Source organism: Neoarius graeffei, chromosome 6 (genome assembly GCF_027579695.1).
Source record: "Neoarius graeffei isolate fNeoGra1 chromosome 6, fNeoGra1.pri, whole genome shotgun sequence".
In the NCBI taxonomy this organism is placed as follows: Eukaryota; Metazoa; Chordata; class Actinopteri; order Siluriformes; family Ariidae; genus Neoarius; species Neoarius graeffei.
Window position 1 is genome coordinate 18,874,675 of NC_083574.1, and position 23,298 is coordinate 18,897,972.

The 23,298-nt window shown below is 39.9% G+C and overlaps 1 protein-coding gene across 1 annotated transcript in view; it reads left to right on the forward strand.

The window, feature by feature from the left end:
• ttc9b (tetratricopeptide repeat domain 9B) overlaps positions 1-22,066 on the forward strand; it is a 73,823-nt gene extending 51,757 nt beyond the window's left edge. The window contains exons 2-3 of the mRNA XM_060922863.1: positions 14,247-14,429; positions 21,252-22,066. Coding sequence (XP_060778846.1) covers positions 14,247-14,429; positions 21,252-21,346 — 278 coding nt within the window. The 3' untranslated portion in view covers positions 21,347-22,066. The remainder of the gene's footprint in view (positions 1-14,246; positions 14,430-21,251) is intronic.
• The last annotated feature ends 1,232 nt before the right edge of the window (positions 22,067-23,298 follow it).

Sequence of the window (23,298 nt, forward strand, 5' to 3'; positions counted from 1 at the left end):
GGTGCAAATATTAGCAACATCAACATAGTGGCAGGTCCGAGCCTAGTTGTGCTGCTGACTGACTAAACTTTCTGAACTAGAAAGACACCAAGAAAACTCACTTTTTCTGTTGAACGGTATCTTCCGTCAATATCATCCACATCATTCCTGTTGTATTTTATAACGTGTCTAACAGTGTTCATTCAGTTCATTCAGTTGCTAGCGTTGCCTGCAGACCAGGCGATGACACTTTGGATCCTGAAGGTCCCGGAGACGTTATGTCTGGGCTTTCAGTTTCTTCCCTGCGGTCGGTCCGCTTCAACCACTTAAGCATTTTTGTTCTGGCAAGAGTCGGCGCAGCATGTGCGGTAGCAATTCCATTCCAAGTCCATATAATGCGGACTCCGGCCGAAGATTCTAGAACAGAATGCGCTGCTCTGTAGCCTACGGAAGCAGGTGCATCGAAAGTGTAGCTACTATGTATTTTTCGCTGTTAACGTTTTAAAATTAAAATTGACAAATTAGGTGAATGTCTACGTATGTGTTACGGCTTTGTAAATAATATTAATGTAGAACTTTTTTTCTAGATCTATTTTTTTCCATTGTCCCAGGATTGTCCCAGATATGATAATTTTGTGTCCCGATGACATTTTTATGGTCCCCGGGACGTCGGGACACCGTTAGTTTCGAGCGCTGCCCTCAGGTGAAATTGCAAATAAAAGCAGACACATGTCTGTAGTGGAAATCACTGTATGGGCTTAGGAACACTTCAGAAAACAGTTAATTACTGCATCCACAAATGCAAATTAAAACCAGATATAAACAATATCCAGAAACAGCTTCTCCAGACCCAAGCTCTTTTACGATGGACTGAGGCAAAGTGGAAAACTGTCCTGTGTCTGAAGAATCAAAAGTTTAAATTCTTTTTAAAAATCATGGACACCACGTCCTCCAGGCTAAAGAGGAGAGGGATCATCCGGCTTGTTATCAGTGCACAATTCAAAAGCCAGCATCTGTGATGGTATGAGGGTGCATTAGTGCACATGACATGAGTAGTTTATACATCTGCGAAGGCATCATTAATGCTGAATGATATATACACGCTTCAGAGCAATATTCTGCCATCCACACAAAATCTTTTTCAGGAAAGTCCTTGCTTATTTCAGCAAGAAAATAAGCCAAACCACATTTTGCAAGTATTATGACTGTATGGCTCTGTAGTAAGAGTCCAGGTGCTAAACTGGCCTGCCTGCAATCCAGACCAGCAATGCATTGAAAATATTTGGCGTATTATGAAGTGCAAAATACGATAAAGGAGACCCCGACCTGTTGACCAGCTGAAATCCTATATCAGGCAAGAATGGGACAACATTTCACTTTCAAAACTACAGCAATTGATCTCCTCAGTTCCCAAACACTTACAGAGTGCTATTAAAACACTTACAGAGTGCTGTCTCAAACCCAGTATTCCTGGAATAAGCTGTACAGTGTCTTGCAAAAGTATTCATCCCCCTTGGTGTTTGTCCTGTTTTGTCGCATTACAAGCTGGAATTAAAATGGATTTTTTTTGGGGGGGGGGTTTAGCACCATTTGATTTACACAACATACCTACCACTTTAAAGGTGCAAATTGTTTTTTTTTGTTTGGTTGTTTTTTTTTTAATTGTGACACTGTGTAAGTCAATACTTTGTAGAGCCATCTTTTACTGCAATTACAGCTGCAAGTCTTTTGGGGTATGTCTCTATTATGTCCCCGCAAGGGACTGTCCTTTCTCCTTTCCTTTTCACTCTCTACACCACTGATTTCAGCTACTGCACAGAGACCTGCCACCTCCAGAAATTTTCTGATGACTCTGCAGTGGTTGGACGTATTATTGGTGGTGATGAGAGTGAGTACAGGACGGTGGTGGACATCTTTGTCATGTGGAGCAGGAAGAACCACCTACAGCTCAACGTGACGAAGACAAAAGAACTGGTGGTTGATCTGAAGAGAATCAGGGCTCCGGTGAACCCTATTAACATCCAAGGGATCAGTTTGGATGTGGTGGAGGAATATAAGTACCTGGGGGTGTACTTGGATAATAAACTGGACTGGTCCAAAAACGTGGACACGGCATACAAAAAGGGCCAGAGCCGCCTCTATTTTCTGAGACTGCTGAGGTCCTTCAACATCTGCCGAACGATGCTGCGGATGTTCTATGAGTCTGTGGTGGCCAGTGCCATCCTGTACGCTGTTGTCTTCTGGGGCAGCGGCTTGAGGATGAAGGACACTAACAGACTCAATAAGATCATCAGGAAGGCCGGCCATGTTGTAGGCGTGGAACTGGACTCTCTGACAGTTGTGTTGGAGAAGAGGACACTGTCCAAAATAAAAACAATCTTAGACTGTCCTTCCCACCCTCTACATGAGGAGCTGATCAGCCACAGGACCACGTTCAGTAAACGGCTGATTCTTCCACGCTGCACAAGTGAGAGACACAGGAAATTACTCCTATCTGTTGCAGTCAAGCTGTACAATGCCACTGTATAACTGTGGTACACTGTCTTACCATGTATACTGTATTCTTAATTCAGGTGCAATATATGTATATAGGAATCATGTATATAGAATCACTTCATTTTACTTTTATTTGAAGTTATTGAACTTATTTAAATGTATTTTATTTTATTTTTGTTCTTTTTTCAGACAATTTTATCTCCTATTTTTAGACATGTTTACTTCTTCTCTGATTCAGGATCTTTTTAGCAAATTTGAATTTCCCTCCAGGGATTAATAAAGTGATTCTGATTCTGATTAGCTTAGCACGTCTAGCCACTGGGATTTTTGCCCATTCCTCAAGGCAAAACTGCTCCAACTCCTTCAAGTTAGATGGGTTGCATTGGTGTACAGCAATCTTCAAGTTATGCCGCAGATTCTCAATTGGATTGAGTTCTGGGCTTTGATTAGATAACCCCATTCCAAGACATTTAAATGTTTCCCTTTAAACCACTCCAGTGTAGCTTTAGCAGTAGGTTTGGGGTCATTGTCCTGCTGGAATGTGAACCTTCATCCCAGTCTGAAACCTCTGGCTGACTCAAATAGGTTTTCCTCTAAAATTGCCCTGTATTTAGTGCCATCCAGCTTTCCTTCAATCCTGACCAGCTTTCCTGTCCCGGCAGATGAAAAACATCCCCACAGCATGATCCTGCCACCACCATGCTTCACTGTAGAAATGGTGTTCTCAGGGTGATGGGAAGTGTTGGGTTTGCGCCACACATGGCGTTTCCCATGATGGCCAAAAAGTTCAATTTTAGTCTCATCTGACCAGAGAACCTTCTTCCATGTGTTCTGCCACATGCTGTTGGGCAAACTCTAAACATGTTTTCTTTTTTTTTCTTTAAGCAATGGCTTTTTTCTGGCCACTCTTCCATAAAGCCCTGCTCTGTGGCGTGTACGGCTTAAAGTGGTCCTATGGACAGATACTCCCATCTCCGCTGTGGATCTTTGCAGCTCCTTCAGTGTTATCTTTGGTGTCTTTGTTGCATCTCTGATTAATGCCCTCCTTGCCTGGTTTGTGAGTTTTGGTGGGTGGCCTTCTCTTGTCAGGTTTGTAGTGGTGGCATATTCTTTCCATTTTGCTATAATGGATTTAGTGGCGCTCCCTGGGATATTCGGATATTTTTTATAACTCAATCCTGATCTATACTTCTCCATAACTTTGTCTCTGACATGTCTGGAGTGCTCCTTGGTTTTCATGTTGCTTGCTTAGTAGTGTTGCAGAGTCAGGGTCCTTCCAGAACAGGTTGAGTTGTACAGACGTCATGTGACAGATCATGTGACACTTTGCACACAGGTGGATCTTAAGGTTAGGTTCCTTGCTCAAGGGCACTTCAGCCATGATGCAGAGAGAGGGGAAAGTGCTGTTCATTCACTCAACTCCCTTCATGTTTTTCCTACCTTCGAGTCCTGGGAATCAAACCGGCAACACTTTGGACCAGGGCCGGAGTGGGCCCTTTTTTCAGTCCGGGAGTTTAATTCACATTCAGGCCACTTTGAAATGGAGGAGGAATTTGAGTACATTAAAAAAGATAAAACAAATAACTGTTCTTTCACAATGCTTTTTATTTGGTTTAAATTCAGGTAAACTTCACTTCACTTCACTTTAACAATATAGGTTCTCGCGTGCATTTGAACCAATGCTTGTGCATTACATGCCGCATACGCCTCGAAAATAATGGCAAATCAACAATGCTGGGTACTCAGCAACCGGCAGATAAAGCGTGAGGGCGCATTAGGCAACTCAAAAATGGTTAAATGTAGGCTAAAGCAAGTGTTCGATTCTGCTTAGAATATTGGCATACGCATGCACCTCTTCTAAGTTATATATTTAACAACAATTATTTAACATCAAATATGACTTCTAGGCCTATGTGTTCATAACCACAATGTGCGCACGCCTGTGGAAATGCACGGTGTGACAGCGAGATGAAATAGGCTGGATGAGGAAATAACACGCAACAGCACATTTGGGACCTGTTCATCTAAAATTGTTAATAACTGGGATGTAAAGCAATGTCCGGTTCTTCTTAGAATTAAGACATACACCACATCTATACCGTGTAAATTGCGAGATTTCACATGACATCAAAAAGCTGAATTGACATCGCAAACTATCGACACATTATAGGCCTAGCATAGACTGATAAAATCGACAAACAGGGTTATCATACTCCATATCTTTCGTAACCTACCAGCTGGTCTTGAGAACATATCTGTCAATTTGGCACATTTTGCTGCCACCTCCTTCCTTTTTTTTTAAGCTCCGCCCTTTCGGTTCCACCTGGCCTCTTTCTGCCCTCCATCACTGACGCGCGCTGTTTCGCGCCAATGTTGTTTAAGTTCCCCGCAATACAGAGGAGGAGTCTTGGACCAAACCAACTGCAATAGAGGGGAGGGGAGAATTTCCTTATTTGGTAGCGCCTATTTAATCTGCTGCGATGCTGTCGGCGTCTGGGCTGCCATGTGAAAATGCAGAGTGCAGTTGAATTGATGATTAATGCAAGAATAAGATCAGTGACCAAAATTAGTGAAAATTATTTTCCCCATGCTCCAAGCAGGCCACCATTGATGGTTTGGGCCGGGGATGGTCCCGGCTAAATATAGGGCCACCCCGGCATTGCTTTGGACCCAAGGCTGCTTCACTAATCTTCAGGCCATGGCTGCCCTTTCCAGCTTTCTAATACCAGTCCATGCAATATACAAACAATGCAAATTCACAAATACTTCGTGCTGTGTTATTTCAGAGGGCTGAAAAATTAGAATACTAGAATGTTCTTCCTGAAAAGGGTGTGACAGGTCATATAGTTGGCTTAGTGATGTGGGAAAGATCATGTTTAATTGTTTTCCTTAGTGTCTATTTGTGTTTTTTGTTCATGAAAGCCCTGTAATGTGTGATCTAATTGATTTCAGTTGCGTAGAATATGTTCTGGAAATCTGGACTTAAAATACAGGGCTCGCCACTATTATTATCAACCAAGCGATCATGTCTGTAACATTTGTAGTTCCACTGACTATTTTGTCATGAGTGTTTGTAGTGGTGCAATGCCCCAGCATTTAATTGATGTGTTGGGTTTAGTTGTGGCTCCTTCTGTTCTTCCTACTGCTATATTACATGTGTTTCTGCTCAGTTGGTGGATACCCAGTTCTGCACACTGTGATTTAAATATAATATATATAATGTATTTTAGCTTGTTTATATGCTGTATCCTTATACTGGAACATGAAATGTTTTCCTCAGTTGTACAAGTACATCTGGATCTTACAGCTGTTTCAGCCCAGAGGACAGATGTTACATTGTGAAGTAGTTTTAAATGACTAGACACACCTGCTTTTAGATTAGTGATCAGTGATCTCCAGTGTGAATGCAGCACACTCTCGTTTCTCTCTCTGTCTCTCTGTCTCTCTCTCTCTCTCTCTCTCTGTGTGTTGATGAAAGCCCCTGAGTCATGCATTTCACAGAACTATCTGAGTGTCAGGAGCAGATGGAGAGATGGGTGGAGGAGTGAGAGAAGAATGAAGGGAGGAAGGAAGAGAGAAAGTGGCACCATGCAGTGGTCAGTCAGCTCTGCTGTCCACTGCGCACTGTGCATTTACGCACATTAACCTTGGCCAGGGTCAGACCTGTGCCAGTCTGCCAGGCACTCGGTCGGCACCAGTGACTCACTAAAGAGAGCAAGGCCCTTTACTGACACATCACTCATCTGAGTGCTAATAAACACCATGTGTGTTCATCAGTCCACACAATGACCATGGAAGAAATTAGCTCACACTAGATATGTTTGCATGCAATCTGATATTCCATTCCGATCAATAACTTAAATCAGTACACACAATTCAGTATGGAGTAAATTGAAGCCAATCTGAATGCAATTTTATTCATTTTTATTTTGTCTTATCTATTATATTTAAAGAATACTTTGTTACTTTTGAATGTTTTTGCTTTCACAAATGAAATCTTTGTATACGTCCTGCTTGATGGCCAACATGGTGGATAAACTAAATGTAGCTAAATTAATACACTGTCAGAAATAGGGGTACAGTAGGAGTCCATTTCTGTGCCCCAAGGTACAGTCTACACTAATGTACCCCCTAGGGGCTCATTATTGGTCCTTAGGGTAACTATGTGTACCTTTTTATGGCCAAAAAGGTACATATATATTCCCTAGCAGCATTTAAAGGGTACAAATAAGTACCTTGGACAGTACTGCCCAGTCACAAGCCGTTGTACCTCTAAAGGTACAATACTGTACTTTATTTTCTAATAGTGTAGACATGTAACAATAAATCATGATACACATTTATGACAATTCAAATCAATGAAATAAAAACCGAATCACTATTATTATCAGGTTGCGTAATCGCTTAGCTTTTCCTAGCTGTAATTGTATTGTTTAGACAGCAGATGGTGCAATAACATACAGTAGCAAAGGAATGCATGTGACTTCACCATAGGCTGAAGTAACACAGCTCTAATGCCACAAAAATAGCCTCAGTGAGGCTGTAGCTCATACCGCCCACTGTTGTTGTGTGTGAGTTGAAATCAGATCAATGAAATCCGATCAATCCTGTGGGAGGAGTAGTGATTTTTGTGAAATTGCATATGACCCCTGTGTAGCCGCATCCATGGCAGGTGGCACCACCTGGTGAACAACTCTTGTTGGAATATGTCTTTAGAGTCTTCTGGGTGAGTTTCAGTGAAAACATCCTAGCAGTTTACGGACAGTAGTGTTTGGTGTGATGAGTCACCCAAAATTTTCAGACGCCCATAAAATGTGAAATATGACAGGTGGTACCACCGTCTTGACAGCGTTTACACATACCAACCTGGGGAACATTCCATACAAGTTTGATCAAAATCTGACCACTCCTGTAGGAGGAGTAGCGAGTTTCGTGAAATTGCATGTGACCCCTCTGTAGCCTCATTCATGGTAGGTAGCACCACCTGGTGAACAACTCTTGCTGGTATATGTCTTTAGAGTCTTCTGGGTGAGTTTCAGTGAAAACGTTCCAGCAGTTTAGTGTTTAATGTGATGAGTCACCCACAAAATTCAGACACTCATAAAATCTTAAATATGACACTTGGCGCCACCATCTTGACAAGTTTTATGCACACCCACCTGGTGAACATTGTATGGGAGTTCGATCAAAATCCGATCAATCCTGTAGGAGGAGTAGCAATTTTTGTAAATTGTGGACGGGCGACAACGGCGGATGATGGACAACGCGTGATCTACTTGAGCTCATCCGGCCGATGAGCTAAACAGATCTAAAATGTGAAAGAGCTGTATGAGATTGACTGTACAAATAGATTTAACAATAAGTTGGAGCTCTCTTTTTTACAGACTGCTGAAAGCTAAAGAAAAGAGAAGAGAAATGGAGGTAGTACAAATTTTCATAAAAGTTTATTAAGAAAATGCCTATTTCTTGTTAACTTTTTTCATTTTTGAATATTATTTTGAATTATGTTTTGAATGCGAGTCCTGGGATGAGTTGCAGGACAGTCTTTATGATTACAACAGCAATTCTTAGATAAATCTACAGTATCCAGGTGAGATTATCCATGGAAACAAGGGTGAAACCTGAACATAAACTGGTTTTGGGAGACCTGGACATGGATGATAACTAGCATCAGTCTCAGTTGATCACCACCTTTCCTTAGGGTACCATCCAAGACTGCTAAGCTAAATCATATATGCAAACACACACAGATACAAACACACAGATTACCCACTACAACACATTAAATTAAATTCTACATCCCATGCAATTCCATTGCAACAACGGTTCTCTCTGTTTAAATTTGTGACACAAGACAGAGCACGAACTCAGATTCATTTGCAGTGCAGATGTTCTTTCAGGGTCCAATGCATCTAATTTTACCCTTTCACACAGCTATTAATTAACTGTAGCATTTTTCTTTTCTGCTGAAGACCTCTAATGTTTTATTCATTCAACTTGGAAATGGGGAGGAAATAGGATTTTAGCTGTCGGGTACTTTTAAAAATGACCTACCATGCTTTCGACCAGTTATTAATCGGGTGACTTGTGATGTAGATGTATTTTGGTCTCATTCTACTCCTGCTTTATTTAGTAACTAAAATTATACTGATAATACGCAATGAAAAAGGCAAGATAGTTTTATAACATGCCACTGAGCCACACATCACTGATAGTCAAAGCTATATATCATTAAAAAAATGTATTATATGAATCAAATACAAGGCATATTCATTAGAAATACATTATAAATATGTATAAATATTATATCATAGGATCCAAAATTCCAAAGGTAGAGAGAGAATTAAGTGACAGTCAAAATTCAGACCAGTTTAATGACTAATGTAAAATGAAATGTTTAAAAAAGTACAAATTAATCTCTGTGGCATATTTTAATAATAATAATAATAATAATAATAATAATAATAATGTATTTCTAATGAATATGCCTTGTATCTGGCTCATATAATTAATTTTTTTAATGACATATAGCTTTGAATATCAGTGATGTGTGGTTCAGTGATGTTATAAAACTATCTTGCCTTTTTCACTGGTTATTATTAGTACATTATTATTATTATTATTATTATTATTATTATTAAAAGGACTAAGGTTTAGTAACATTTTTGATTGCACTTTACATTGTGATTCCCAAATTATTATAAAATTGATAGTTTTGGTTCGAAAATCTGAAAATCTTCTATGTACATGATATACTGTACATATGCTTACCTGTGACTGCGTCACAGTAATTAAATACTTTAATTATTAAAATAATTTTTTAATAATTCAATTTTTATTAGTTGCAAAAACCATACACAACATACATGTTTACATCCTCTATTTGGTATTAACAAGGTAGTAGTAATGGTAGTAACAATGAAAAAAAACAACTTAAAAATAAATATATCAATAATTAACATAAAATGCATTTTAAAAAAGTATATACTGATATGGATGCTTATACACACAAACATGCAAGCCCTGGCACCCACATACATACATACATATATGCACACACGTGGACATGCATACACGCATGCATAAATCTTTATCCAGGTACATCTCCTCACATATTTGTACTAAACAAAAAGGAAAAGTATAAAAGAGGATCCAGGTGTATATCAGTACTCCTACAGAGAAAAATAAATAAATAAAAAGGGCAGCACAGTGGTGTAGTGGTTAGCGCTGTCGCCTCACAGCAAGAAGGTCCGGGTTCGAGCCCCGTGGCCGGCAAGGGCCTTTCTGTGCGGAGTTTGCATGTTCTCCCCGTGTCCGCGTGGGTTTCCTCCGGGTGCTCCGGTTTCCCCCACAGTCCAAAGACATGCAGGTTAGGTTAACTGGTGACTCTAAATTGACCGTAGGTGTGAATGGTTGTCTGTGTCTATGTGTCAGCCCTGTGATGACCTAGCGACTTGTCCAGGGTGTACCCCGCCTTTTGCCCGTAGTCAGCTGGGATAGGCTCCAGCTTGCCTGCGACCCTGTAGAACAGGATAAAGCGGCTAGAGATAATGAGATGAGATGAAATAAATAAAAAGCATCACAAATAAACTAGATACAGTTAACACTTGAGCAGTTTAACCGAAACCTGGTAGGGGTGGTGTATTACTTTCATCTATTCGGGTCAAGAAGAGTCAGATCCACGTGAAGATTCATACTCAGTCCAAGGTGTACAACAGCTTTTAAAGTTCTCTTGTTCAAGTCTCAAAGTAAATGTAAGTTTTTCCATAACATAAATGTCATGAATCACCTCAGTCCAGTCCTCTACTGTGAGTGGCACTGTTGTCATCCATTTTCTTGTGAGGGTTTTCTTACTTGCTATCAACAAAATATGAAACATATATTTGTTTACAAAACCTTTAACAGTGTCAGGTCTCACCCCGAGATATAGTGTTTCGAAACGGAATGGAATTGCCACTTTAAATACCTTTTCCATAATGTGTTTCCAGTAATTCAGGAGCAGGGGGCAGTGCCAGAACACATGGAAATGATTTGCCTTTTCCTCTCCGCAGGACCACAGGAAATGTTCTTATTTAAGAAAGTCTGTTGTGCAGGAATACACCAGGTTTTAAAACAATAAAACGGTTACACTTAAGCTATTGTTCTGTCTATATAGTGCCTAATGTTTTGTAGCTTAGCAGCCAAAGCTGCTAACAGACTTCATTGTGTGGTGCAAGAATTGCAAATATTATTAATAAATGCATTTCATCACTGGATTGCAGTATACTCTTGTTGTTGTTGTTGTTCACTATTTTATAAGGGGGGGGTTAGGTACTCCGCTTCGAGCCATGTCTAATGGTGTGTTCAGATCAAAAGTGGCGAGAGTGTTAAAATTTGCTCAGTCTGCCTCAAGGATACCATAAGGATAAAGCCTCACAGCTCCCTTCTCACGCTGTTCAAAACGGCCGATTTGAGTTCCTGTACCTTTAAATGATAATGAGCCACTGCTCACCCCACCCCCCTTCTTCTGCCAGACAATCAGGTAGCACTTTGCTCATGAATATTCATTCACCAAGGCAGTTCTCAAGCCATAAGTGGAGATACTCAGATGAGGGGGGTGGGATTATTCTAATGAGCTCTTCTTGTGACATAGAAAGCAGAGCCAAATCTGGACGGCTTAGCAGCTCAGATGAAACTGACTGGGTTGTTTTATTTCAGAGGTTGTGGGTTGGTAGACTCCAGATACCAAAAGCATGTGCACAAGCACTGAAAAAGTGAGTTTTTCTTAATAAGTCCCCTTTAAAAGGCAGCGGTGTTCATGCTAGTAGTCTGGCTTATTTGCATTACATTAATGGCATTTAGCAGACACTCATACCCAGAGCAGGGATTCAGTACCTTACTCAAGGCTGCTTCAGCCATTCTTGCTGGTCCAGGGAATCGAACCAGCAACCTTTGGGTCCCAAAGCTGCTTCTCTAAACATTAGACCATGGATTCCCCCTCAGATTTAGTAATAAAAAAAAACTCTAGTAAATACAAGTATTATTTAATCTTAATTTAAAATGTTACCTCATATGTGCTTACTGTCCACTTTATTAGGAAGACCTGTACACCTGCACATTTGTGCAGTTACTGTATCTAATGAGTCAATCATGTTGCAGCAGTGCAATGCATCATATCAAGCAAATACAGGTCAAGAGCTTCAGTACAGTGGTGCTTGAAAGTTTGTGAACGCTTTAGAATTTTCTATATTTCTGCATAAATATGACCTAAAACATCATCAGATTTTCACACAAGTCCTAAAAGTAGATAAAGAGAACCCAGTTAAACAAATGAGACAAAAATATTATACTTGGCCATTTATTTATTGAGGAAAATGATCCAATATTACATATCTGTGAGTGGCAAAAGTATGTGAACCTCTAGGATTAGCAGTTAATTTGAAGGTGAAATTAGAGTCAGGTGTTTTCAATCAATGGGATGACAATCAGGTGTGAGTGGGCACCCTGTTTTATTTAAAGAACAGGGATCTATCAAAGTCTGATCTTCACAACACATGTTTGTGGAAGTGTATCATGGCATGAACAAAGGAGATTTCTCAGAAAAAGCGTTGTTGATGCTCATCAGGCTGGAAAAGGTTACAAAACCATCTCTAAAGAGTTTGGATTCCACCAATCCACAGTCAGACAGATTGTGTACAAATGGAGGAAATTCAAGACCATTGTTACCCTCTCCAGGAGTGGTCCACCAACAAAGATCACTCCAAGAGCAAGGCATGTAATAGTCGGCGAGGTCACAAAGGACCCCAGGGTAACTTCTCAGCAACTGAAGGCCTCTCTCACATTGGCTAATGTTAAATGTTCATGAGTCCACCATCAGGAGAACACTGAACAACAATGGTGTGCATGGCAGGGTTGCAAGGAGAAAGCCACTGCTCTCCAAAAAGAACATTGCTGCTCGTCTGCAGTTTGCTAAAGATCATATGGACAAGCCAGAAGGCTACTGGAAAAATATTTTGGGACGGATGAGACCAAAATAGAACTTTTTGGTTTAAATGAGAAGCGTTATGTTTGGAGAAAGGAAAACACTGCATTCCAGCATAAGAACCTTATCCCATCTGTGAAACATGGTGGAGGTAGTATCATGGTTTGGGCCTGTTTTGCTGCATCTGGGCCAGGACGGCTTGCCATCATTGATGGAACAATGAATCCTCAATTATACCAGCGAATTCTAAAGGAAAATGTCAGGACATCTGTCCATGAACTGAATCTCAAGAGAAGGTGGGTCATGCAGCAAGACAACAACCCTAAGCACACAAGTCGTTCTACCAAAGAATGGTTAAAGAAGAATAAAGTTAATGTTTTGGAATGGCCAAGTCAAAGTCCTGACCTTAATCCAATCGAAATGTTGTGGAAGGACCTGAAGCGAGCAGTTCATGTGAGGAAACCCACCAACATCCCAGAGTTGAAGCTGTTCTGTACGAAGGAATGGGCTAAAATTCCTCCAAGCCGGTGTGCAGGACTGATCAACAATTATCGAAAATGTTTAGTTGCAGTTATTGCTGCACAAGGGGGTCACACCAGATACTGAAAGCAAAGGTTCACATACTTTTGCCACTCACAGATATGTAATATTGGATCATTTTCCTCAATAAATAAATGACCAAGTATAATATTTTTGTCTCATTTGTTTAACTGGGTTCTCTTTATCTACTTTTAGGACTTGTGTGAAAATCTGATGATGTTTTAGGTCATATTTATGCAGAAATATAGAAAATTCTAAAGGGTTCACAAACTTTCATGCACCACTGTAAATATTCTCAACAGAAATGTGGTCAGAGACACCACAGAGGCTGGTTTAAGTATTTCAGAAACTGCTGATCTTCTGGAATTTTCATGCACAACACACAGATTGGTATGAAAAACAAAAAACATCCACTAAGTGGCAGTTCTGCTGGCAGAAACGTCTTGTTGATGAAACCAGAGGAGAATGGACAGACTGGTTCAAGTTGTCAGGGAGACTGGACTAAAATAACCAGTCTTTACAAACATGGTGAACAGAAAAGCATCTCAGAACATACAACACATTGAACTTTGAAGTGGATGGGTTACAATGGCAGAACTGTACTCCACTCCTGTCGGCCAAGAACAGGAATTTGAGGCTACAATAGACTCAGGCGAACCAAACCTGGACAGTTAAAGTAAAGTTTGCATGAATATCTTGATTAGTTTGTCCTTAATATTCGTTCTTGAAATCAAAGACAGCATCTTTTTCAACATACTTGCAGATAAAACAGTTAGACCAGTCTGTGTTGCTTATCTTACGAAAGCTAAAAGGTGCAATTAGATCTTCATGCTGTGATAATGAACATATCTGCAGTCTGATTGAGACAGAGATCATTTAAACTGCAGCCCTCATGCCTTCCTTATCACTAATGACTGCTGCAAAGGAAGAAAAACACGCAGTGTCAGACATTTTAGCTGGCCTCAGACATCCATTTTTTTTTCTTTATACAAGTCCCTTATTCAGTCTTTCTCTTTTTAAGATGAGATTTAATTAAGTATTTTGGTATTTCCTTAATAGTCTGCCCTTTTCTGTTCATCCATCCTATGCTCTCTCTCTCACTCTCGTGTTATCTCTCGCTCTCTCTCTCACTCTCGTGTTATCTCTCGCTCTCTCTTTCTCTGTATGCATGTACTTTATTGCCTTGTCTTCTTTAATTGCAATATTATCAATGAAACTCTGGTTTACAGCACATTGCTTTCTTTCTTTCTCTCTCTCTCTCTCTCTGTAGCGTGCTTGCTTCAGTCAGAGCTGGTGAATTACGAAAGAGTCAAGGAGTATTGTTTGAAGGTCCTCGGTCATCAGCAGGATCATTTCAAAGCCATGTACCGTGCCGGCATCGCCTTCTACCATCTGGGAGACTACGATTGCGCCCTGCGCTACCTTCGCGATGCCAAGAGCCGTGAACCCACAGGTAGGCCTTATTTAAAAACAGGTGCAGCTGATTCATTTAATATTTTTTATAATCAAACTGATAATCATGTTCACTTGCTTATCCGTGTCTTTGGGCATCGATAATGTTGAAAATCCAGAAAAAAGTGATGCACATATACACCGATCAGCCATAACATTAAAACCACTGACAGGTGAAATGGTGAAGTGAATAACATTTGATTATCTCATTACAATGGCACCTGTCAAGGGGTGGGATATATTTGGCAGCAAGAGAACAGTCAGTTCTCAAAGTTGATGTGTTGGAAGCAGGAAAAATGGGCAAGCCTAAGGATCTGAGCAACTTTGACAAGGGCCAAACTGCGATGGCTAGATGACTGGGTCTGAGTGAGCATCAACAAAATGCTACATCTTCCCTTACAAAAAAGAAGTTTATTCAAGTGTGCTTCTAGTATACTTCTTTTAAACTAAAAATAAGAGAGTATGTTTTCAGTTTACTTTTTATTTACTTATCAGAGATATACTTCATAAACTTATACATAAATATACTTGGCTTATACTGAAAAGTGTATATAGAAAAGTCTAAGTATATTAAACTTATACTTAAACTTTTGATCAAGATATACTTAACAAAAGTGTAATAAAGTATTAAAATATTTGTGCCTTATGTTTAAGTGTACTTGCCCTGTAGTTGTGCTTCAGCATTGTTGACTCTTACGTATATCTGTGGTTCCATCTCATCTCATCTCATTATCTCTAGCCGCTTTATCCTTCTACAGGGTCGCAGGCAAGCTGGAGCCTATCCCAGCTGACTACGGGCGAAAGGCGGGGTACACCCTGGACAAGTCGCCAGGTCATCACAGGGCTGACACATAGACACAGACAACCATTCACACTCACATCCACACCTACGGTCAATTTAGAGTCACCAGTTAACCTAACCTGCATGTCTTTGGACTGTGGGGGAAACCGGAGCACCCGGAGGAAACCCACACGGACACGGGGAGAACATGCAAACTCCACACAGAAAGGCCCTCGCCGGCCCCGGGGCTCGAACCCAGGACCTTCTTGCTGTGAGGCGACAGCGCTAACCACTACACTACCGTGCCGCCCTACTATTATTATTATTATTATTATTATTTCTCCTGAGTGGGATAATTAATTTTTTTCTTTCTTTCTTTTTCTTTAGAGCTTAGATGTCAATTTCAGTTTTCATTGCCATGTTTTTATACTTTGGCATTTAATACAATGTTGCTTTAAATTTTGATTTTTAAAGAAAACGAATATGTTCTTAATCCTGAGTATCTGTTGTTATTTTGTGAATTCTTACCTTTATAACTTCATTGTAACTTAAGGGACAAAACACTTACAGGGTTCCCGCGGGTCCTTAAAAAGTCTTAAATACAACTTTCGGTTTTCAAGGCCTAAAAACATCTTAAATTGTTTGGAATGACTGGAATTTTCAAAAGGGAGGTATTAAATTTAATATTGGACCGAACGAGTGCAATGTCTCCATCCGGTTTGGGGTATTTTTTTAACCGTAATTTTAAAAGTGACCAGAGTACCTTTTGGGGGCAGCATTGGTTCTGTGTGTTCTGTGCATTCCGTAGATCAAGAGCTAACGCTAGGAGGCTACTGGAGGCAGTGTGGTGTGGTGCGGTGCGGTGGTTGTGAAGAGTGAGAGATGCGCAGGTAGCTTATGCGAGCGCTAGAAAGCGTTGATAATTATGGGAAGATGTCTGTTTAACGACAAGTGGTTGGGGGATGACAAATACCCCCAAAATAAGGAGAAGAATCGTTTGCGATAAAAAGCACTGGATCGCACAAATGTGTTTAAAGACGGTACCGCAGCGCTGGGGACACGCCCACTGGGAAACTGTTTTTTCACGGACACGAGGCGCGCGTGTGTGTTAGAGGTCAAGCTGTGTGTGTAAGAGTGAAACGCAGGGGGGTTCGTGCATGCGCACAAGAGTCAGGTGGAAAATGGGACTTACAGGAAACACTACTAATAATAATAATGATAAGCATCATTTTCTTACATAATTAACATTGTTTATTGTACTAAGTTTAATATAAATATATAAACAGCCTTTATTTCAAAACTCAATTAAAAAGAACTCCAGAAAATACAATAATTCTAAATATAGTACAATATAAATAATTTGTACAAAAAGTTTTTTAGTTTTATTACTTATCGTCTACAGTGTTTTTAATATAATAATAAGAATAATATTAACCACTAATAATAATTAGTAGTAATAGTAATTATTATTGATTATTAATCATTACTACTTATGAATTAGTGATTAATAAGTACTAGGGATTATTAAATGTTATAAAATTAAGCTATTAAAAATGATTACAAATAATTATTAAAACGTAGTAATTGGTAGAATACAAACAAATACTCGTGGATTATAGATAATTTTTTAAAATAGTGAACATTGATATAAAATAACTATAATAATAATAATAATAATAATAATAATAAATAATAAACAATAATACTACTAGTAATACTTGTTGTTAATGTTATTATTATTATCAGTTCAATTGTTATATCAATGTTCACTATTAAAAACAAATTATCTATAATCCATTTGTCATCTATGTTCTATTCTGAATAAAATATGGAATTTTGAAACTTCCACATCATTGCATTCCGTTTTTATTTACAATTTGTACTTTGTCCCAACTTTTTTGGAATCGGGGTTGTACTATGAAGTATGCTATTGTAAACTAAAGAGTGGACGACAAGTATGGAACTAGTAAACTATTAATATATAAGTTTACTTGTGGTATACTTGCAGTACAAAATAAAAAATACTAGTTGTATACTCAAAGTTTACTTCTCTTAGACCTAAAGTATACTTTTTACAAACTAAAAGTGGGCCAATTTAGTCCCAGGAAGTATTAGATTAGTTTACTTACAAGTATACTGTAAGTAAATTGATATCAGTATACTTGGTACACAAAAGTATACTTAAGGAAATATACTTTAACTTTACTTAAATATACTTAATAAAATGAACTTGAAGTATACTTCTTTTTGATAAGGGTTGTGGGGTGTTCCCGGTATGCAGTGGTTAGTACCTACCAAAAGTGGTCCAAGGAAGGACAACCGGTGAACCAGTGACAGGGTCATGGGTGTCGAAGGCTCATTGATTTGCAAGGTGTACGAAGCCTAGCCCATATGGTCCAATCCCACAGAAGAACTACTGTAACACAAAAGGCTGAAAAAGTGAATGCTGACACCTTTTTTTTTAGCCAGCATTCACTTTTTCAGCAGTTTGTGCTACAGTAGCTCTTCTGTGGGATTGGACCATATGGTCTAGCCTTCATGCCCCCATGACCTTGTCGCCAGTTCACTGGTGATGGGACCTCCATCGATTGCACTTGTTTGTCCAGGACATCCCAAAGATGGTCGATTTGATTGAAATCTGGGGAATTTGGAGGCCATCGTTACAATTTGGCCCTTGTCAAAGTCACTCAGATCCTTACGCTTGCCCATTTTTCCTGCTTCCAACACATCAACTTTGAGAACTGACTGTTCTCTTGCTGCCATTGACAGGTGCCATTGTAACGAGATAATCAGTCACTTCACCCGTCAGTGATTTTAATGTTATGGCTGGTCGGTGTACGGTTAGTAGTTAAGTGCTACATATATTTCATATATGTCGGATAAAATGAAGAAAGCTTTTTAATTTTAGTGCGCAAGGCTTCACAGATGTTCCTTTACGGGCAAGAATAGTCAAATGAAACTTTTAAAGTGAGTACATTATCTTGTTCACAACACTGTGTGTCTGTGTTCTATTCTGAAGGAAGCTGTGTAGGTAGGCAGAATATTTGCACAGTGTTTAAGCTTCTGAGATAATATCTGTCCAATTCAGAAAGCAGGATTGGGAAAGTGTTATTTTAAGGATCCGTATTTTGGGGAAAAAAATAGTCTTGCTTCGAAAAGACAACCATATGATGGTGGATTAGGGCCATTGTAGGTTAAAAAATATGGAGCTGAGGGAGGGGGTAATATTCTGAGGGGAAAAAAATGGAGATTTCTGAGATTAAAGTCGGAAATATACAAGAAAAAAATTCAATATTCTCTGAGATTTTAAAGTCATATATTTACAAGAAAAACACTCAGAAATTCCTAGACTAAGGTCGCAAAATTACAAGAAAAAAAATCAGAAATTCTGAGATTAGAAAGTCACAAATTTACAAGGAAACAAAAGCTTGAAAAAGAAAGTGGTTTTTTATAGGAGTTCTAGGAGATGTAGTCTTTCCTCCTCAATCGTAATAAAAAGAATAAATTGCAAAGAGATTTTCAACTATATTTCCCAGAATGCACTGCAGCCAGGAAGCCAGGAGTTTTTTTTTTCCTTGTAAATTTGTGACTTCGTTATCTTGGAATTTCTGATTTTTTTTTTCTCAGAATTTCAGATTTTTTTTCTTTGGCAAATTCATGACTATAATCTTGGTGCATATCTGAGTTTTTCCCATAAATGTACGACTTTAATCTCAGAAACTCTGAGTTTTTTCTCAGAATATTTTGCCTCGCCTCAGTGCCTTTGTTTTGTTTGTTTGTTTGTTTGTTTGTTACCTACAATGGCCCTAGTACGCTGTCATACAACCCTCTAATTCTGTACATGCATTATTAGTTTTGTGAACATTTGGAAAACATTGTTGCGCTGAATGAAGAACATAATTACAGCTACAGTCCAAGTTTAACTGCTGGTAAAACAGTGAGAAAATTTATAGGGAATTTTAAAAATATCGTATCGTGGTAATTTTAGGAGAATGCAGGAATTCAAGTGGTCAAAAACCAGTCAATCGAGGACTGAAAGCAAAAAGGTGATAATGATGATCAAAGTTATCTGAACTTAACCTCAATTTATGTTTGAAACAACAACAACACTCAATTTCATGTTATTGAAAATCTCATCTCATTATCTCTAGCTGCTTTATCCTGTTCTACAGGGTCGCAGGCAAGCTGGAGCCTATCCCAGCTGACTACGGGCGAAAGGCGGGGTACACCCTGGACAAGTCGCCAGGTCATCACAGGCCTGACACATAGACACAGACAACCATTCACACCTACGGTCAATTTAGAGTCACCAGTTAACCTAACCTGCATGTCTTTGGACTGTGGGGGAAACCGGAGCACCCGGAGGAAACCCACGCGGACACGGGGAGAACATGCAAACTCCACACAGAAAGGCCCTCGCCGGCCACGGGGCTCGAACCCAGGACCTTCTTGCTGTGAGGCGACAGCGCTAACCACTACACCACCGTGCCGCCCACCCTGCAAATGTATTGGGTCTAAATTTACTTCTTTGAAATTTGCTTGAAAATTCAGTTTAAAAAATGAACGATGAACATTTGCTGAACGGCTGATATTTCTGGTGGTGCTACACCTCACCTGACCCTGTGTCTGAGCCACCACTGGTCCTGAGTGTATACAGCTTTTGCACTCAACTTTAGGCCACACCAATTCAATTAGTTGGTTCTCAGAATTGCCACTTGAAGAAAATGCAAAATGAAAAAAATAATAAAATCGAACTCAAACTCCTGCCAACAGAAAAGGTCACGTGACGTGAGGTCACGTGACGTTGAAAACCAATCAAATCGCCCCTTTCACTTTCGATAAAGACTTGTGGAAGAAACATGCCTGTGGAGGGGAGTCCTGTAAAGCCTGTGTTTGTGATTGTTAGGATATTCAGCGAACAGAAGCGTAAAATCTTTGACAGGTGTGTTGAAATTCTGTTTACTGGTTTGCCTGTATTGTTTGGTCTATTTCCACCGCTAATTTTACCATCAGAGCATTTTTTTAATTTTATTTTTATTTCGCCCGCTCGCTTCATATTTTTCCTAACAAAATCCGAGAACCAACTAATTAAATTGGTGTGGCCTTATAGATGACTTGCAACCACGTGATCAAAATGGGCTACGTCATGAGCATTCGCCATGATGGTGGATATATAAAGCAACTAGGACGGCAGCCGCTGAAAGCATGTCTGTAAATAATGTTGAATTTTCTCAGTATTACCATGAGTTGAACAGTTGAGCGAAGATTCGATACAAAAAGAAGATAGATATGTGTGGTTTTGACCCATATTATTTTAAAAAGTCAGACTTTTCTGAAGATAAGAGGCTTCTACCGACCATTGAGTACCCAGATATTGCGTTCTGTCTGATTCGGCTGCCGAAGAATTAAGTCTAACCTGGGACGAAACATAGCCCATTTTCTGAGTGGGTGCCCAGTCTGGATTGTTTCTATCGTATAATTTTGCTGGTGCTCCTAGAAGCGAAATGGTAATACACGTGTTAAAATTATAACAACGACCGAGTGAACAACGACAAGAGAACGCTCATTTTATAGCAAATTTCTAGCAACACGAAATAAAATTCTTCCACGATATTATCGAGAAAGCTTTTGAATCTCGTCTGAGATAAAATGATTACTGCAAACATGAGCTGTTTGGGTTTTAGCCTCTGTTAGATCAGCCCTGCCGATGTTGTTCAGCCGTGCTCGTCTCCTCTCCGTACTGAGCCTCAGAGTTTCCTCGCCCTCTTTCCGAATCACGGACGGAATTCTAAAAAATCGGAACGTGCCATAGTCACGAGTACTGTTGTGACCGCAACCATATACAGCACAAAGATGTGTTTTGTATGGAATGTCGCTTGACCGCCACCGCATTTGTATATCCACCAACATGGCCGACATCCGGGTTTCTATTTTGCTTTGAGGTCACTTGGAAGTCAAGGATACACTGCCCCAATCATGTGAAAAATGAAAGAAATTTATGCAATTAAACACCTTTTTTCTTTTTTTCCCTCCCTTTTGCAGACACAAACGTGTTGCGATACATCCAGCTGACGGAGATGAAGATGAGTAAGAGTGGTCAGCAAGTGCGGGAAAGCAACAAAGAGTCTCTGGGTTAATCTCTGCCCATTCCTCTGTTCATTTGGCCATCCTTTCCACAAATCTCTCCCTCCTTTTCCCTCGACACCCCTCGTACTCTGGACTACCAGGACCCCTGTACTGTGCCCTTTAGTGAAGATGGACTGCTTTTGGCACAGAAGCCCTTCGACTCGCCCTCCCACTCTGAATCCTCTCTGTCCCTTTAAAACCAAACCGCCCCGGTGCTTTCAGTTTCCCAGGTACTGACAGGGAAAAAAAACAAAACAAAAAAACACGACAAAGCAACAAAAATCACTGAAAATCTGTAGGAAAATTCACACGGACCTGATAAAGGACCTTATATATTATTGGGGAGGTGAACGAGCAGTGAAGTGTAGCTGTAGAGAGGTGGAGGTGTATTACTGTGTGGCCATCATCTTTAACTATAAAAGAGCACACATATCAAAGCCACAGTGCTGCGCCAGAACAAATGCTACTAAATAGGGCCTAGGATTAAGCAGATGACCTTTGAACTCAAGCGCACTACATCACACATCTCCTTCTTCCTGGCTGAAGGGAGCAGGAGAGAAAATGCAATTCTGCAATTCTGTCTCGCCGGATACTACTGATCTCTTTGCCTGCGTTTTGATTTATTCCTGGTTGTATTTATGTTCTCTTTCTCAAATTTGGCTGTATTTATTCTTTTTTGAACAGTTTCAATTCAAGGGCTAATTCTAAGGTTTGTAATTCGTCCTTTGATTTCGAGCACGTTTTCTTTCCATTCGCTGTACAATAGTAGCATTTATCTAAGCAAGTTCGTGATGTTGTTGGGTTTTTTTCTTTCTCCAAGGAACAAAAAAAAAAAAAAAAAAGAAGCAAACGCCGCCCTGAGGTTAACAGCTGTTTTGTGATCTCCTTTTACTCATGGCACAGTGTCAGACCCTGCCCCTTTCGGAGATCGACCGTTGACAGTATTTCTGAACGTGATCACTTCTGCAGGGTTTTGTAGACATAGTGCAGACTTGCTCATACGCTTTATGCTTTATGTAGTCACATCTGTATTACTGTGTGCCATGTGATATCAAGTGCCACTATTAGCAATGTTTTTTACGAGCCTTGTAAATCAACTTTTCGGTCTCTTTTTTAGGTCGGTTTACGTTTCTTCAAATTTTCATCTCCAACACGTTGTCACAAATGGAGCAAAAGAAAGCGAACGTCTCGACAGGCTTCCATTTTAATCATCTCGCTAGCTGTCAGTAGCTTTCGCAAGGCATTGGGGTTAATGCGGCTTCGATCTTTTAAAGTGTCCAACGATCCAGATTTACAGCATGTCCCAAATAATTAATCTCAGCCTCTGTTTTTCTGCTCTGTCAGCTGTTAAATCACAGATAACCTGCATATAAGTAAGTCGTGTATAAGTAAGAACGCATTCATACAAGCACTCTTAGTTTCCAGTTTGCATTAGCAACCACAGCTACACGGCTGAGACACTTTTGTCTGACCTGATACCAGAGAGATAATGGTGTCAGCGCGACTCTGGGAGACGTCGAACATGGATTTAGACGAGGGTAGACTCCGACAAGATGTAGAACACCGAGATGGGAGACTCGGAGCCACTGTGTTGATGATATATAAGGGTAGGACGTGATCAGAATCAACACGCTGAGCTACAGAGTGACCTGAGAAACAAAATACTTGCTTGCTTTCTTTACTGTTCCAAGATCCCAAGCTTTTCGAGATCTTTCTGTATCATATTTGTCGCCCTGACTTTTGGATTTTTATGTCTTTTTATTTATGTATTTTTTTGGGTTGAGTATTGAATTTTTTATGTAAAGGGCAAAGACGATAGCGATGCATCAGTGGAGTCTGGGTCATTAGCTCTGTTAACCGTGTCTCTTATGTCCCCATGTGCTGGCCATCTTTGGTCAAATGGTTACGACACAGGATCGTGTGATTGTTGTCACCCGACTGCATGAGAAGCACAAACTAAAAG